At 39.9% G+C, this 17,559-nt stretch overlaps 2 protein-coding genes across 6 annotated transcripts in view; one reads left to right on the top strand and one right to left on the bottom strand.

Moving 5' to 3' along the window:
* The first annotated feature begins 1,753 nt into the window (after nucleotides 1-1,753).
* hsd17b8 (hydroxysteroid (17-beta) dehydrogenase 8) lies at nucleotides 1,754-7,049 on the top strand. The gene is made up of 9 exons (XM_038725558.1): nucleotides 1,754-1,841; nucleotides 2,750-2,952; nucleotides 3,043-3,159; nucleotides 4,614-4,709; nucleotides 5,153-5,238; nucleotides 5,321-5,405; nucleotides 6,207-6,249; nucleotides 6,621-6,695; nucleotides 6,861-7,049. The coding sequence occupies exons 1-9, from the start codon at nucleotides 1,796-1,798 to the stop codon at nucleotides 6,878-6,880; spliced, it is 771 nt and encodes a 256-aa protein (XP_038581486.1). The 5' UTR covers nucleotides 1,754-1,795; the 3' UTR covers nucleotides 6,881-7,049.
* Nucleotides 7,050-8,539: 1,490 nt separating this feature from the next.
* Nucleotides 8,540-17,559, bottom strand: part of col11a2 (collagen, type XI, alpha 2) — a 50,646-nt gene continuing 41,626 nt past the window's right edge. For all 5 annotated transcript variants that reach the window (XM_038725328.1, XM_038725329.1, XM_038725330.1 and 2 more), the window contains 16 exons: nucleotides 17,405-17,512; nucleotides 17,151-17,204; nucleotides 16,910-16,963; nucleotides 16,765-16,818; nucleotides 16,319-16,372; nucleotides 15,887-15,994; nucleotides 15,692-15,745; nucleotides 15,424-15,585; nucleotides 15,251-15,304; nucleotides 15,069-15,104; nucleotides 14,903-14,956; nucleotides 14,495-14,780; nucleotides 14,270-14,382; nucleotides 13,788-13,856; nucleotides 13,354-13,590; nucleotides 8,540-11,372 (listed from right to left, as the gene is read on the bottom strand). In XM_038725328.1, coding sequence (XP_038581256.1) covers nucleotides 11,226-11,372; nucleotides 13,354-13,590; nucleotides 13,788-13,856; nucleotides 14,270-14,382; nucleotides 14,495-14,780; nucleotides 14,903-14,956; nucleotides 15,069-15,104; nucleotides 15,251-15,304; nucleotides 15,424-15,585; nucleotides 15,692-15,745; nucleotides 15,887-15,994; nucleotides 16,319-16,372; nucleotides 16,765-16,818; nucleotides 16,910-16,963; nucleotides 17,151-17,204; nucleotides 17,405-17,512 — 1,644 coding nt within the window. In that variant the 3' untranslated portion in view covers nucleotides 8,540-11,225. The remainder of the gene's footprint in view (nucleotides 11,373-13,353; nucleotides 13,591-13,787; nucleotides 13,857-14,269; nucleotides 14,383-14,494; nucleotides 14,781-14,902; nucleotides 14,957-15,068; nucleotides 15,105-15,250; nucleotides 15,305-15,423; nucleotides 15,586-15,691; nucleotides 15,746-15,886; nucleotides 15,995-16,318; nucleotides 16,373-16,764; nucleotides 16,819-16,909; nucleotides 16,964-17,150; nucleotides 17,205-17,404; nucleotides 17,513-17,559) is intronic.

Raw genomic sequence — 17,559 nt, 5'->3', positions numbered from 1 at the left:
ACTGCTCTTATATAATCCATTGCTAAGTTTTAAAGGTATGATATCATGAAATCACACGTTATAAAGTTATTAATTATAACACAATGACTGGTGGGAGTAACTACTTTTAATATTAACAAAATCTTTACTTATATTTAAAATTTGGAATAACTTTAATATTGATTTAGAAATCATGATGACAGTCATGAAGGGTACTGTATCTGTACAGTGTCTGTGTCACATAAAGTCTGTACATCTTTCAGCACTGCAGGAGATGTCTTGTGCCACAGCACACTTACATACATACAGCACACATACTTAAACTTTGTGCATTGGCATTTTCTGTTTAGTTTATCTCGTATTTCTAGCAGAAGGAGTTTAATTTTGTTGTGCTTTTATGAGTGGAAATGCTCACTTTCAATAAAATCTTCTTGTAAGATAAAAATCAGATGAAGCAAAGTCAGAAGTTCCTAAGCAACGGGATCAGTTCTTGGCAATGACAATAGAGCTCAGTCAAAACATTGAGTTCACTCTGGTTCTGCAGAAAAATACATCAGAGTTCAGCCACTGGGGTTTAAGTGACAACTACATCACTGCCAAATGTCTGCTCTATGTAACTTATATAATAATCAATAACTCCATAATAAATAGACTGAGTATTTTTTTAATTTAATTTTAATTATACAAAAAGAAATGAAGACGATACCGTATTCAAATTTCTTATATGGAAATGTTACATCAAAACATCTCATTTCACTAAATGTATTATTTATGCGACATTATGCATGTAGACAGCTGGCTAGATAAAAAATAGATGAGCTTATTATTGTCTTTGACCTCATACTTTTATCATCAGACTCAGTCTTCTTAAATATCAAGCATACACTTGAATCATAAATATTTGTAAGTATTTTTAAGCTGCTTAAACTTATTAGTGAGCTAATTGTTCATTGGAGGTTGTAACATAAAACTTGGGAGAGCTCTGTGACTGAGGATGGTAACATTTTATTATGCAACATGTAAATCAGTGATCAGTGAATTAGTTCTAAACTAAACATCACATTGCCCATTTTATTTTTATTGTTACTATTTAACCTGCTGCTAACATGTCTCATGTCCTTTGCAGGGCTTGGTAAGACCAAAATAATGTTTGATGTATTCTACTTATCTGTAGCTACTGTTTATTGTTGTCTTGCATGTCAGCATGTAACAAAAGTAGGGTTTGTGCTGTTGCTTCATGTCTGCTGTTACTGCACTGATGTTTTACTGTTTCTGGATGTTTTTGCATGACTTATGTTTTGTTTTTGAGAATTCTTCTTTTGTTGTTGTTTTTATAGAGTTTCAATGTACTTGCTCTGTATATTAAAAAAAAAAGAAAAATCATTTTTAATGTTTCAAAACATCTTGCTGAAGGACTGTAGTTGAAAATTAGCCAGTAGTCTAAAACTGGCGCATTTACATTAATGCTGACTTTTCATTTTTCCTGCTCTTTCAAGACTAGTAAGCTAACTTTTAGGTTTGTCTTTTGTTCAACTAAACCTAAATCGTAGCCCAAGTTTGCACCTAATCATTCCATGAGAGGCGACACATTGGGAATTAATTTACTGCTACCTAAACCCAGAATTTAGGGCTAACAGATATATGTATATAAATATCCTTTAATGATACAGTTGTAGCCTCTTATACAGTCAACATGGTTTTAGTATCTAAAGTTAATCTTATTCCAGCACCTTCTTTGGAAAACATTATTTCTGCGGTCTGGTGGCGCCCTCTTCTGTTCAAACCGAGAACTACAACAACACCACAAATTAAAAAGATGGCGGCTGCCACAAGGCTCATATCAAGGTTGACTCTGGTCACTGGTAAGTTTTTATTTTAACACCCATCATTCAGTGTGCATATCTAGATACAGGGAAGCGATCGGGAGGTTGTTTCTCTCTGCAGGGTTTGTCGTCAGTCTGTCTGTTTCCCTGTTTAAACCATTTAACGCTGATTATCAGCTGGTTTGTAAATGTTACCTCCTGAGTTACCTTGTGGACGTTTGTTAAAGTAGAGGATTAAACTCACTCACAGCTAGTTAGCGAGCTAAATCCTTGATCCACGACGTTTAGCAAAGTATTCCCACCTGGGTCTGATTCATTTCAGCAATTTAACCCAGAGTCAAAGTAAAACTGCCGACGGAGTCATACGATTGATGTGACGATTGTTTTCTGGATTCATCGTTTTGTCTATAAAATGGTTGAAAATAGTGAAAAAATGTGCCAATGTGAGTCCAAATCCCAAATATATTCACTTTACAATCCTATAAAACACAGAAAAGCAGTGACTGTATTTTTGTCTAATAAATAATTAATATGATTAATAAAAAATCAAGTATTAACAGTTTAGGATTAGTTTTTCGTTGACTTGATTAATTTCAGCTGCAAACTAAATGATCAAACCATATTTTTCCAAACGCCAATAAAGAAAGTTTTTTTCACTTGGTTACTGGAAGTTCACAATATTATACAATACACAACAAATACACAAAATTGAGCAGTTTAATTAAAAATGTTTGCAACATCAGTGGTTGTACAAGACCAAAGCAAAGATATGTAAATAGAACAAATTTCACATGGCATTCACATTAAACATACATCCAGAGAGGAGCTCCTGGCGCACAGAATCTTCCCTCTGAAACCATGAATCCATCAAATATTCACGAGGCGAGCTGCAGCGTTTGTCCTGCTCGGGGGCCACTCTGACTTAAAGCTGCTCTCTTCCCACCCAGGTGGAGGCAGTGGGATCGGACGGGCGGTGTGTCAGCGCTTGGCCTCTGAGGGCGCCTCCGTGGTGGTCGCTGACATCAGCGAGGAGTCGGCCAACGAGACCCTGGGGAGCCTGCCGAGTGACCTCAGAGGTCAGGGTCACATGGCGGCTGTGGTGGATGTGTCCTCCAAAGAGAGTGTAAAGAAGCTGGTCACAAGTATACAGGTGTGTAATACATATAATCCTGACCATATGTTCAAATGGATTACTGCACATTTTCTTTTTTTAATTTAATGTCCTCCTCTCCCTCTGCAGACTCATTACTTTCAGCCTCCCTCAGTGTGTGTGAACGCAGCAGGCATCACGCAGGACGACTTCCTGCTCAACATGGAGGAGGATCAGTTTGACAAAGTCATCCGGGTCAACCTGAAGGTAAGCAGCGGCGACACCCGGGGCCTTTAACATGGAGCGAGATTAGCGGGTTATACAGCTGTCTTTGGCCTTTACTCAGGTTTTCTGGTATCACTGGCTCAGCTGGCTCTATGCAGGTAATGCACACACCAGTGACAAGTAATACCTAGAATATAAAATATGCGGAAGCGCTAACCTGCTCCAGGACAGGTTCAGAGGATCCGATCAGCTCACTGGAAAGATGCAGTAATCATTCCTACAGGATCCTGACAGGGACAAAAGCCTTTACAATAAAGTGATAGTAATACATATACAGTGACATGTTACAGGTAAAGAGTAATATTTTTATAGGGCAGAAGAAGCATTTAGCTCTTCCAGGTTTTCCATTTCCACTTTTAACAAACACAGGCACAGTTTATAGATCTCTAAATTAAATTATGACGATTAAAGCTGTGTTTTAATTGCATAAAGTTTCTTTAATTCCCAACATGATTCCTGACAGTGTCGAAGTTTTTACACTCTCTTTTGAGAGGGAAAAAAAAATCCAGACACTGTTAATTAGCTCCCTTTATATCAGATAGACCTCATCAGACATTAACTAATTTTCTTCTCTTCTCTGCTTTGGCGGCAGAGCTTATTTATCTGTCTCACATATTTATAATAGTTTGTTCATCATCAGATAATAAAAACTCACTCTATAATGCAAACTGTATATAATATTTGGCACATGTAGCCTTATTTTTAATAGACGATTGAGTGAGGAAAAGTTATTTACATTTAACCTCATTGAATACAACATTTTGCTCTCGCTTTAACCAGTTCTTCTCATGGCTTTTCACTGTTCCTTCTCATTATTATTAAGTTCTTTGCTCTTAGTTGTGACGATGTTGCTTGTAATGAAGAACTCGTCGTCTCTCACATGAACACGCTCGTAGCTGGATTAGAAAACCCAGAGTTAACAGAGCCGGTTGATACCAGTTATCCAGGACGGCCAATGTTTGGCTCAGTGAAGCCAAAGAGAGCCGGACTACGCTGAACTTGTTTCCTGGTACAGGCCATATAGTTTTCACGAGAACCTGTTTCTGAAACGGAAACAGCAAAACACAGTGAGAGAGTCAAGTGTGTTTTACCCATGTTTCTTTCTTATTATCGATATATATATTTTTCTTGATTATGAGCAGTGTTTAGTTGAGAAATCTTTTAAAAGTGCCTCATTTATTTACTCTGTTAGCTGTTGATTTGACCAAACTGAAGCAGAATCCAGACTTTTCACTTTAAATGTTTAACAAATAAAAAATCACACCAGCTGAGAGAGAAAATATTCCTTGTATATTACACCAGGGTGACAGCTCTGCTTCAGTCTGCAGCTCTGTCTTTCTGTGATGTGAAATACTAAAAGTTACCACTGCACATTAAATGAAGACCAGAAAACAGAACAAAGTGTTTTATTCTCTTCCCTCCTGCATCTGTACCAGGGTTCATTCCTGGTCATTCAGGCTGTCGCTCAGGCCCTGGTGGCCTGTGGAGCACCCAAAGGATCCATTATTACTGTGGGCAGCATTGTGGGGAAGGTGAGATACCAGAAGGCCTGGCGGGCATCTCGTCTGCATTTCATTGTTTTAATATTGAACCAAAGTTGTTATCTAGAGTCATAACAATTAGTCTGATAGTAGAATTGCCCCCAACTGTGAGAGTTTAATGTTGTATTTTCACCTGTTTTTTAGTTCCCAAAGAGCTTCTCTTCAGTGGAGGCCAGAGGGACCAAATAAAATAAGTCAAATCCAAAAAGAGATGAAAATACAGTGAATAATTCTAGTAATTTTAAAGTTAATAACTCAAGTTATACATATAGAGCCTAATATACAAGATTAAACTTGAAGAAAATAATTTTATTCTTAAACACTATAAATGCCAACGTTGGTTGGAAGTATGTGTTGGATTAGACTTTGGCAGAGAGACCTGCAGTGATACAGTACCTAATGTTTCCTTGTGTCTGTGTGGTTAATGTCTGTAGGTGGGAAACATCGGACAGGCAAACTACGCCGCCTCTAAAGCTGGAGTGGAAGGTTTAACCAGGACGGCTGCCAAAGAGCTGAGCAGGTGAGAAGATGATGCACCAGTAACACACCACGACACACAGAGCTGATTCAACTTAAATGCTTTTCCTTCTCTTTTCCTGCAGGTTTGGGATTCGTTGTAATTGTGTGCTGCCAGGTTTCATATCGACTCCGATGACGGATAAAGTTCCAGAGAAGGTTATTAGCAAGGTACAGCGTGCGCACACACACACACACACACACAGGCAGACAGATTTATTAACACTTCATTTATCAGGAGTGAAATCACATGTCAGCTCTATCAAATATGAAGTTTATATAATCAATGTAGGCCTGTAGATATATTCTGACCGCTGAATACCAAGAATAAAATTATCAACATTTTGTGCTGATGACATTTACAATAAGTGAAACCATTTAAATAAATTTCAAGGTGTCCCATCCACAAATTATTATTTAAGCCGGGAAGGAAACATGGAAATTTCTGGGTGTGAATTAAAGTCAAAATAAAATGTAAACATTTCATTTTTACAAGCTATAATAAAGTAAACACCTATTTAAGTGTTTACTTGTATTTTACTACAGTTACTTTTACCTCCTACAAATATAATATGTACAACCTTTATTTATCCTTCCTTAATACTAAGAAAGTAGCAAAAAAACGTGGTAACAAGACAGTTTTGTTTTGTCTTCAGTGTAAAAAAGCCCCCTGCTCACAGTGAGGTCACTGGATTTTGACATCCTATGATTTTTAAAATGTTAGATATTTAACAAATCTTTGTTGTTGCATAGTGGCTGCTGAAGTCTTTAAACCTTTAAGACCTTCTGCATAACTAAATATTATCAGAAGTCAGCGGTAAAATGTTTTTTAGGGGATCCGGATTTGGTTGAACTGACCCTTTTTAAAATAATCTCCAACCAAATTAAACCTGCACAGGCAGTCCTGACTCTCTGCTCTGGTCATGAAACAGCGACGCCCTCCTTCACTCTGTTGTGTCTTTTGTGTGTCAGATGACGTCCTTGGTGCCTCTGGGAAGAATGGGTGAGCCGGCAGGTCAGTGAAGACGCATATTTAACATCACTTAAGTTGTTTTCACTGCAGACCTTCATCCTCATTTCATGGATTTTTATAAAGGAAATGGTGTGTTCTGTTCTCAGCTCATATTTCTTCTTGTATCTGATTCACCGGCTAAAAATGATTTTCCTTGTGGATACAAAATACTTTAAAATGTTATTTGGAAAAAAAAAACCTGTTTGTTCCTGTTTTTATTACTTCTCCACACCTTTGATCCTCCCTTCAGTTTGTTTCTCCTGTACAGTGAAATAAATGGGGTGTGGGTTGTAACAGTTACTATGCACGTGCGTCTGTTTCCAAGACTTCATCACGCTTGTCCTTCTTTTTGTCCTCTTGCTGTCCTTCTCCAGAGGTCGCCGATGTCTGTGCCTTTCTAGCTTCAGACGACTCTCGATACATCACAGGAGCCGGCGTCGAAGTGACAGGTACAGAACGATTCAGTTCTCTGACAGCCGCCTCTGTAAAAACACACTTTTCATTTCAATTTTAATCGGAAGTAAAAAATACCCCTCAGCTTTTACTAAACAATTTACAAATATTCTCTAAAAAGTTAAGTTTTAAATCTCAGTTTATGTGTCTGTCTTTGTCAGGTGGACTTTTCATTGGATAAATCGACTGTTCGTCACACTGATGAACACCAATGGGAGAGCAGTTCCTTTATAGTTAATTTAATTTGAAAAATTAAGTCATGATTACTGTTGATTTTATAAATCTGGTTGTAAACATGTACTGTAAAGCCACTTTTTGTGCCAATAAACACGTTTGTAATATTAACATTATATTTTAAGTCCTAAATGATTCCATTTTATTTACCGACTCGTCCAAACTCACTGAGCCGCTGAGCCGCTGAGCTCCTCTGCATTTCAAAATTAAATCTAAATTCTTGGCTCTTAAAATCAGCTTAGAAGCGGAAAGTGTTTAAGAAATCTTTAAATGCAGAAGGAAAGTTTCTTGTTTTCAGTGCAGCCAAGGCTTTTTTTTATCCTGTATCAGATTTCAAAGTCATTAATGCAGGAGTTTGTTTGTCATAGTGAGCTGTAGATTAGTGGATGTTGGTTCTTACAAGACAGGTGAACATGCAAAATGACCCACAATCCCAAAGGTTTGTCACATGTAATATTTCCATCACTGTCAAAAAACTCCTACAATGACACTGAATGACATTGAAAATGTCTGACAGATGTCAAAGTAAATCTTCTCCTTTAAATGAGTAATTTTTTTCTTTGCACTCTTGAAAGAAAGTTGCAAAAAGTCAACTATGGTTTAGGTTTGGAGATAATAAGATAATTACTTATGGTGCACAAAGTTTGTAATTACGTCACAAACTACTTGAAAGTAATGTACACGGCCTGAATGGTTTACTAAATGTAGTGGTAAGATGTTATGTGCACACCGTTTGTTCATCTTTAAATCTCACAGACAGTTGTTTTAAAATATGTGATATGTTTTTTCGTGATATATATATATATATATATATATATATATAGATAAACTGATGATGATAAATTAAAACATCTGCATTAAATTGAGGCGGCAGGAACTCCAAACGGCCACAAGATGTCGCTGTTTTGTGCAGAAATATATCAAACCAACAAAATCCACAATAGAGAAAATTATAAATGGATATAATAAATCTCAAAGACACAAATTAAATTATAACGTTAATTTGTTGATATAAACACTCCTTCATTCAGTAAAACACATTTAGCTGAGGGACGTGAAAGATAACCTTATGTTAACAGTTAAAACTTTAGCTGCACCCTCGTGTTTCAGTTCAAAATGGAAACAAAACTTCATTAAAACCTATTTTGTAAGCATCTCTATAGTAAAACAGCTGGAAGCTGTTAATACTGTTGGTGCTCCTGCATAAATGACCAGAGTAGCCACAGCTTGTACCTTCAGTTCCTACTGTTGTACGAAGAGGATGAATTACTAAATAATGCACACAAATTTTCAAAATATCTAGCTCTGCAGATTTAAATGTAACTTTCATGCTGGACAACATCTGTATTTTAATTAAAAAGAGAAGCGTGATTCACAAAGGAAACTATATATTTTACATTAATAGCTAAATATTTAAATTGAAACAGATATATAAGAACACAACACACAAATATAGAAGGTGTCTGTCTGTCTTTCCCGAAGGTGACACACAAAAACTTGCCTATGAAAAACCTGTACACTAAGAACCAGCGATGTTTTGTGGCCATTTATAGGCAAAGAGAACTTCTGATGACAGGGAAGAGAAGAAAAACAAGAGTCAAACAGCTCTTTTTAAAAAGATTATATATTACAGAAACAAGAATTTAGAAAAAAATTACTTACACACATTATAAAATAATACTTTTTCTCTTTTCAGCACCATATTTTTTATGTTGAAATGTTCGTCTTCAACACAATAAAAACAAACAAATATTTGAGGTCATTCTCTCTCTGGAGAATCTAAAGGTCAGATTTGTGAAATGTTTAGGTTTTGGCCACCCCGCCCCAATTTACTGCTATTAAAAACAAAAAAGACAAACAAATAAAACCAGAACCCTATAATGATATCACCCCATAGTCATCCGTGGAGGGCGACAGTTGCCCCCTCCCTCTCACAACCTTTCTCCTACCCGCTGTGGTCTCAGACAGAAATTTAAAAGATCAGAGGATTGCGTGACAATTTTGATAGCAATGACTCAGCAAACTGTTTCTATGAAGCATTTTAAAGCCCAGAGAAATAATAACCCGGAACCAATACAAACAGTAGCAACGACAAGGAAATGCTACAGAACTGGAGAGTCACCATTTAATCATTACAGTGGAAGCAAAATTTAACAGCACAGTACAGTTGATGAAAACACTAAAAAAGGGATATTACAATAAAATATGGCCACAGATTCTTTGGTTCTAAAAAAGGTGTTTGGACAGGGCGTGAACAGAAGCACCATAACTCAGGCTGGCAGTGAGTTTAACATGCAAGTCACCCGCTTCACTTGATCTTCAAGTGTCAGCTACAGGAAATAAATACAAATGAAAATATACCACATTTGAATGGAATATTTGGTGGTCCTTGTTTTTTTTTTATCTCAAAGCACCCTGTTTATTTTAAATAAATACAATAGAATATCACTATTTCTGTACAAATGGAATGTAATGCACATTTTCCCCAGAAAAAAGCTTCATGAAATTGTAAGAGAGACTGAAACCTTTATGCTTTGGTATAATTAGCACCTTGCCACACAGTTTCTTTCAGTAAAGCATGCGTTTTTATTCACTGCTGCAGGAAAAAAGGAGGGAACTTTGAATCTCATATACATATTTAAACCCTGATGATGATGATCTGTGCTTGGATGCAAAATCAGAAAAGGTGTTTTGGATGGAAAACAATAATCAAAGTACCCAGAAAGTGACTCAGTAAATACTGGACTGGTGTGTGGTAGCGACCCTGGTAGCCTGATTCACAATTTAAGGAAGAACCAGCCCTTTTAAAAAAGCACACGCTAGTAGCATTAAGTTTAGCACAATTTATAAAAATAATGGCTTTTAAATTCACTAATGTAAGTATCGACAGATCATCTTACACGCCTCACTTTGTCCAACGTTAACAAACGAACAAATCAAAGGGAGTTTCCTCTGTCCAGTTTGAAAAATAAATCCTGCGTCACACTGGACTCCGTTAACCTCGCTGTCGTAACACCAGGAAGATTTTTCAATCATCAGTTTGAGCTTTGAATCACATTTTTAGACTGTTTTAATAAAACTGCAAGGTGTTCATCACAAAGAAAATATTACAAAGAGTAGAAAATTCACATGGTGGCAGCTCGAACAAGACAAAAAACAGATCAATCAAAGACCCAGCAGGTATCACGAAGTCTTTTTACTCTGGCTGGAAACTGGTGGCTTTAATTCTTTGGTACCTTGTGATGTAAAAAGAAAAGAGCTGAGAGTCGCTCTTCAATGTGAGCAACATGACTGACAGGTTACTGGGCTTTTATTCAGTTTTTACAGAACTAGACGAACAGATGTATTAGCCCTTACTGAGGCGGCCCCAAGCTTTATGTCAGCCACAGCTGGAACATATGGCGTCATTTTCAGGTCAGAGTTTGGTGTCTGCTGTTTTGATCTGAGTTCTGGCTGGCAAGTGCAAAACGGATAAAAAAAGTTGATTCAAAACTTTAAATACTCCTCAACTTTCTATCTGAATGACTAAAGGATTAAACGCCCCACAGATGCCAAAGCTGTGAACCAGAACACATGATTTTACCTGCTGCATACAGAAGGAGCCTCTCGTCAGTCATGAGAGAGTGACCGCCAACCACGTTGCTCGCAGTGTGAAGGTGGGATTAAATAAATGGAAATAATGTCCGAGTGTGACCCTTTTTTGGGGGGAAGAGGAGGGGGAGGTAGAGCAGGTGAGATGAGAGGAAAAAAAAGAGAGACAGCGGGGAGGAGAGAAGAGTGAGAGGTGGTGGTGGTGGTGGTGGTGGGGGCTTCAGGCCTCAAGTCGCCGGCTTGCCTTTTTTCTCAGGCCGGCCCCCTTTTTCGCTGCTGGTAAAGAAAACACTGTTTTATTCCGAAGAACACTCTCCTGGTTTTTTCTTCCTTCCTCGCGATCGTGCGCTCCAACCAACGGTCTCCTCTCCGCGAGTTTAAAAAAAACAAAAACAAATTCTCTTCTCTTTACTTTTTTTTTTTGACGTCCATTAATTGTTGGGAGGATGTTGTTTTCCCCAGGCACGTACTTGAGTGTGAGTGCGTGTTTGTCTCACAACAGCATTTGCGTGTGTAAGTGTAAAGTGTGTCTGTGGGTTTGTGTGTGTGTGTGTGTGTGTGTGTTTCATATCATTTACAAGTTAATTTACAAATTACTGGGCATGTGGCGTTTATTATATATAAGTGTGTCTCTAAGTGCATGTGTGTGTGTATTTGCATGTGTTGTTCTTTGCATGATGTGTGTTTATGTGTGTGTGTGTTTAGCCTTGGAAACAGACAGGTCCCACTTCAAAGCCAAACTGCTGGTTGCTCTCCCCAAAGTCTGACACCTTGATATCCAGCAGAGGAAGATGCTCCACCTGTGGTGTGTTGATCTCCAGGACTGTCCTGTCAAAGCCCTTACGATACTGCAGAGAGAGACAGAGAGATGTCAAAAATTGGACATGGACACTTATATGCGGCATGACTGTGAACAAAGACACCTTTTCTATGGTTGTCGTATAATTTTACTTATGTTTATATTTTTGCATCATAACCCGGCATGTCAAAAACACCAGGGAAAGCGAGAATTCACAACATCTACACCTTAGATGAGGTTGTCTGGTCATCATTTGACCTAAGGTCTATGACGTCTAATCACAACGGGGCGGGGTATAAAAACAGCGCCGTCAAGTCGGACACATTCTACCTGCATAAGCTTACTGTCAGCTGAGATCAGTCTAAAGGTGGTTCCAACTTTGTGCAGCTGGAGAAAAGCAAGCCGCCTCGCTCCCGCGAGGTTTTAATGTCACGTGACATGGTGATGTTTTGTAGCGCTGGCGAAAGTTGGACACACTAGGAGACCTATTAAACTGCTTTTCCAGACCTATATTGTAGTTCTGTGACTCCCGTATGGCAGCTTTGCATGATTCAAAGTTCTTATACTGACTCTGCAAGCTGTAGATGCTCCTGTCTCTTTTTCTGAAGCTGTTACCAGGCTGTTGTTGTTGCTGGGCAGAACAGGCAGACTGAGCTGGTGCTATGGGAGCACATGCCCATATATGGAACAGCAGCTCCGTCTGGCTCCTTATTACGTAGAACAGAGCCGTTGGTAGAAAAAGCAGTTCAAAACATAGATTTTATATATAAGTTATAATGTTACAATTTCATCTGCCTGTTATGCTTTACCGTTCGTTACGGGCACCGTTAAATTACGTCTATGTTGTAGTTAACGGTTTTACCACTCGATGTCACTGTGAGACTAGCTGTAGATTAAGGTTAAGGTAGTTATCACCTAATCATAATTATTTCCTTGTATAGGTCCCTTTTTGTTGGTTTGTTGCTATTTTTAGCCGTTAGCCTCTTCAGTATTGCAAACGTTGAAAGAGAGAGAGACAAACTGATGACAAAACCGTAATAAACTGTTAAGAATAGTGCTGTTCACTGATTGGCCATGGGATGCGTAAACGTCATTTTCTGCGACACTGTTTTGATTAGTATGGACTTTACGCCAGAGTAGCTAAGATGCACCTTACGTCTCGGTGGTGCAACCAAACATCGACGCAACTAAAGTCTCAACCTAACTAGTTTCAACGTATTGCTGTTGTGTGGACTTTCCACCCTAACTTAAGGTAGAACTTACGTATTGCTGGTGCAACACGCTGCTGAGGTTTTTGCTCACAGGGATTTCTTATAAATACTTTTTTAAGTTTTGGCCATGTTTAACATGACCATCCAACATTATAACATTGTAGATAAGTCATAAAATGTGGAAAAGCATCATAGGTCTCCTTTAAGTCCAGCATGCTTTAAGGCAGCGCTGCATGAAGTCAAACACAGATATTGTTCTAGAAGCACACAGTGTTTTAAGAGTATACAAGGGTCAAGAATATCATCAATCAATTCTATGAGTCAGTGTAAAAGGAAAGAAAAACAAAGTTGCAGTGGTTTGGTTTCTCTTGTGTTTTGCAGCGAAAGGGAAGAGAGCATTATTTTGTCCTGTTTTATGTGTACTTTAGGTACATATAAAACATGGTATATCTATAATATAATATCTAAATCAGCAAATATTAATAGCACGTTGGATGTTTGTAGAGGAGGGTGGGGAACCATGAAATGGTATTACGTTATTAATGTGATGTATTTCCTGTTGAAACAGGCATAACACATGAGGGGTCAATCTGCAGTGGAAACCAATGAGTTTGACAGGAATAAAGGCACACTGTTGCTAATGGGTTAGCTATTGGATGGGTTATGTCTACTTAAGCATGTAAAGCGCTTTGTAACTTTGTTTTGAACAGTGTTAAATAAATAAAGGGGTTATCATTCTTGTAGTGCAGCATGGGGTCAAAGTTTTATAGACAGTTTTATAACACGGGCTCAACAGAGCAGAATTAGTAGTAAACTCACAGAGCAGCCATCGACCAAGGCTTTGATGTAAGGGTTGGTCTCGTAGCTAAGGGTTTCCTCGTTGGCACCCTGGAGGTGCAGCGCCCTGTCGTAGCTGTTCTTGGCGCTTTGGTCGGCCCAGGCCACTGAACGGTGGCAGTGGTAGGTGAGGTTCTGGCGGGCCTGGACGCTCAGGAGGCGCAGGAAGCCCAGCTGGACGACGCCCACAGGCTCGCCGTTCGAGTCCACGTAGGAGAACTGGGAGGAGGAGGAGGAGGAAGTAACAGGATGGGATTTAGAGGAAGGACATGAAGAGAACGAGGAGGAAAAGGAAGGAAAAAGGGGAAAGAAGGGAAAATGAGAGGAGTCAGGAAGAGAAAACAGATGGTAAGAACAAAATAGAGGGTAAATCAGTAGTAACAAAACTATTAACTAAAAACAGAAGAGTTACTAACCTTACTGCCAGTGGTGAACTTACTGTACCAGGATCCTGGAGTCTCTGTGTCCCACGAGCTCATCTTCACCTGCCACCAGAATTGTCCACATCACATGTTATAGTCAAGAACATTTAGTTAGATGTTCATTGTTTCATAAATAAATAAATACAGCTTGTGTGGGAACATAAGACCATTCTACACCAACCTGGAGCAAGCTTGTCTGAACCATTATATCACAGAGATCTTCTTAGTTTTATTATAAATGTGAGAAATGATGCCTTTCTTAGTGTCTTACTGTGCAGACCCAATTGGGAATTTTTTTCTAGAAAGTGGGCAATCAGAGACTGCAAACCTTCACAATACTAATTAGTACTCCTATTTCCCATCATTCCTGTCCCTTAAATGTTAAGTTTAATGGATTTTTAACTTGCACTTAGAAATTAGTGTTGGGAGATTTTACTTCACAGGATGTTACGGTTTTGGTGATTTGTTGGACTGACCGTGTTGATGCTCTTGCTGGGGTACAGACACGTCTCTGCTCCGTTAGTGAAATTACAGAAGACCTTGAAGGAGTCTCTGGAGCAGCCCTGGTTGGGGTCAATCCAGTATTCTCCTGCAGAGGGCGACAGAGAGACAAAGCAAGGTGGGAAAATCTTTATGTAATGTAGTTTGTAGCCTGATGGAGTGATCATTCCTCCGAGCAGGTAAACGTTTGATTCCCTTACCCTCTTTGAGTTCTGGCTGGCTGAGGTGCAGGTCTTGGCAGGTGCGGGCAGGGCTGTCCTTGGTGCCCAGAGGGAAACGCATGGCCTCGATCTCCTGTCGAAGGGAGTTGAGAGAGCCGAAGATCTCCTCCGTGCCTTCCCTGTCCATCAGGAACTCCGTGCCAGTGGCGTCAGATGCCAGCATGTCGGGGTCTGTGTCGGGGAGCAGCTGGCTGGCGTCGATCGAACGCTTAGACTTGGGGCTCCTCTGGATAGGCAGGGGCTGAATGACCTCGCCTGGTGGGCCCTGGGAAGCAAGTTTGTATTTTAATCAATGAAGTGACAATCAACAGTCGGGTGCAATGAGAGAGCAGGGAAGAATATAAATTACTAATTTCTTTCTTTCACAAAGAAAGGTGAAGTACTTACAGGAAGTCCGGGAGGTCCCTGTACACCCTTTTCTCCTTTTGGACCAGCTCCTCCCTAAACACAGCAGGAGGGGGAAAGATTCAAGACACATTACTGCATCAGATACTAGTCAATGCAACAATTTTCTTCTTTTATTGTGGTACAAACAATGTTGGGGTATACTCACAGAAGAACCCTTAGCTCCTTTTACACCTTGAGGACCCTGTGAAAGATATGACACGTTAGTTTAATTAGTTTAGTGACCAACTTTAAGCCTTTTACTGTTTTCACTAATTACTATGGTACTTAATAACATCTGGGGATGTGAGCAAAGAGATGTTCTTGGGATAAAGCAGTACAGGCACTCACAGGCAGACCAGGAGGACCAGCAGGGCCGAAGGGTCCGGTGGCTCCAGACATTCCCTGTAATAAAACATGAGACGCGTCTAACGTGAGAACAGTTTTCATTATTTTCAAAATGAATGTGGATAACGGTGGTTGAGCTTCTCTTCTCTAACACATGGGAAAGATGTCAGACTTACAGTCTCTCCCTTTGATCCAGCGGATCCCTGAGGCCCTGGCAGACCTCTGTCTCCCTTCTCTCCCTGCTCTCCTGGGGGTCCAATGAGACCGATAAGACCTGGGTGTCCCTTCTCTCCCTTGGCACCGGGGTCTCCACGCAGACCAAGCAAACCAGGAGGTCCCTGCAGGAGGAGAGGAGGGAGATGGTTGAGGAAAGACAGGAAAAACAGGAGATGACGAGAGAGAGAGGATGGCAGAGATGAAAATAAAAAGGCGTTGTTATCTTACAATAGGTCCAGGTGGTCCTTTCTGCCCTGCAAGTCCTGGAGATCCTTGCTCACCCTGAAACACAGTTAGGACACATTTATTACACAACGCACCAAGCAACATATAACAGAAACATATCAATGGTTCCTCATGACATATTGTTTTGTCTAATGGTCACATTAACAAATAGAAAAATAAATCAAAATCTTTACTGACCACTGATCCCGGGAGTCCTCGAAGACCTTCTGTTCCTGGTTTTCCTGGTGAACCCTGGGGTCCGACGGGGCCGGTTTTACCTGGGGGGCCGACAGCACCTGGGTCTCCCTGTAAATGATGACAAGAAAGATGATTATAAATGTTTTAAGAAGTTATTTCCTGTGTTATGTACCAGTATAATTTGTGTATCACAATCCCTAAGAAAGGCAAATGGGATGAGAAGTGGAAGAGAAAACATCACAGAGAAAGAGGAGAAATACGTTCAGGTTGCAAATGTTTTTCAAAATAAAAGCACTCATCCTGTGATCATTAATAGAATTTATCATCACCGGGATGTGAGACAGCGGGTTGGCTGGTACCATTTTTGTATTGTTTGCTATGAGTTTAGACTGAACCTTATCTATGCAGAACCACAGGGATCTCTGGACTCACCTTAGTTCCCTTCTCTCCCTGACGTCCCTCTGGTCCTCTTGTTCCAGCAGGACCCTGGAAAATAAAACATTAACATTAGAATCAGCGAAACAAAACAAAATATATTCTGGCATTTCAAATTCCACAATTTCATCAAATACATACAGCAACAAAGATAGTCATGTCACTGTATATCACATATAGGCCAATCTATTGAACACAACTGCCTGGACCATCTTACTGCAGCACTGATGCTGGACTACAAAGCACTTATAAGTAAAATGTTTCCTTCTCGAAGCACACAACACAGGTTGACGTGCTGGAACGTGCTCTTTGCTACAACATTTACCACATCCTATTTAGTACATGTATGGATGATGGAGAAATGCATGCATGACTGCCATTGTGCTGATCCAAACACTACTTGGTGGGACCAGGTGACTCAGTATTAAGGATGGTGACCTTACCCTCTTTCCAGGGGGGCCAGGAGGTCCGTTCTCACCAGGAGGTCCAGGAGATCCCTGCAAAAGGTGGCAGAGAGAGCAGACTGAGGACACGGAGCCATATTTTAAATAAAATAAAATATCTTTATCGTTGCATCTTTTGACTTACAGATTCTCCTGCTTCACCGTCTTCTCCTCTCTCTCCTTTGGCACCGTCTTGACCCTGAAGTAAAGCAGATCAGGGTTAGTGGATTTTCTTCTTGTTCAGTTAAGCGAAAATTGTAAGCTGGACTGAACCGTTAGCAGCCGTGCAGCCACATGCAACATGGCTTTGATATCTAACAGAATATATTGCTGATATGAAGTTTTAATTAGATCCTGACATGAATTTAAAAAACATAGATACTCACTCTGGGTCCAACCTCACCGGAGGGACCAGGATCACCAGGGAAACCAACAGGACCCTGAAGTCAGAGACAAAAACAAAACTCAAAACATCAGAGATCAAAATGTCCTCTGAATTTATGGAAATGAAAATAGGAGGAAGAAGAATTTAGAGAGAAAAACACTTCTTCCTTATCAAGTAGAATCTAAAATAGTCACTGATCTGCGTGGCCACGTCATTGGGTGTGTGTTTGTGTGCATGTGATTGTGGGAGTCATACAGGGTTTCCTTTGGGTCCGTCGTCTCCAGGTCGTCCACGGCCTCCAGCAGGTCCAGCAGTTCCAGGTTGTCCGGCCTCTCCCTTCTCTCCGCGCTCTCCACGAGGACCCTGACAACAGGAGTACAGAACTCTTTGTTAACTCGTGGAGGCTGTTT

The sequence above is a fragment of the Micropterus salmoides genome, unplaced genomic scaffold, assembly GCF_014851395.1.
Source record: "Micropterus salmoides isolate LMB-PRFRI ecotype aquatic unplaced genomic scaffold, ASM1485139v1 Ms_hic_scaffold_17, whole genome shotgun sequence".
Classification (NCBI taxonomy): Eukaryota; Metazoa; Chordata; class Actinopteri; order Centrarchiformes; family Centrarchidae; genus Micropterus; species Micropterus salmoides.
This window is presented reverse-complemented; position numbering and strand designations above follow the sequence as displayed.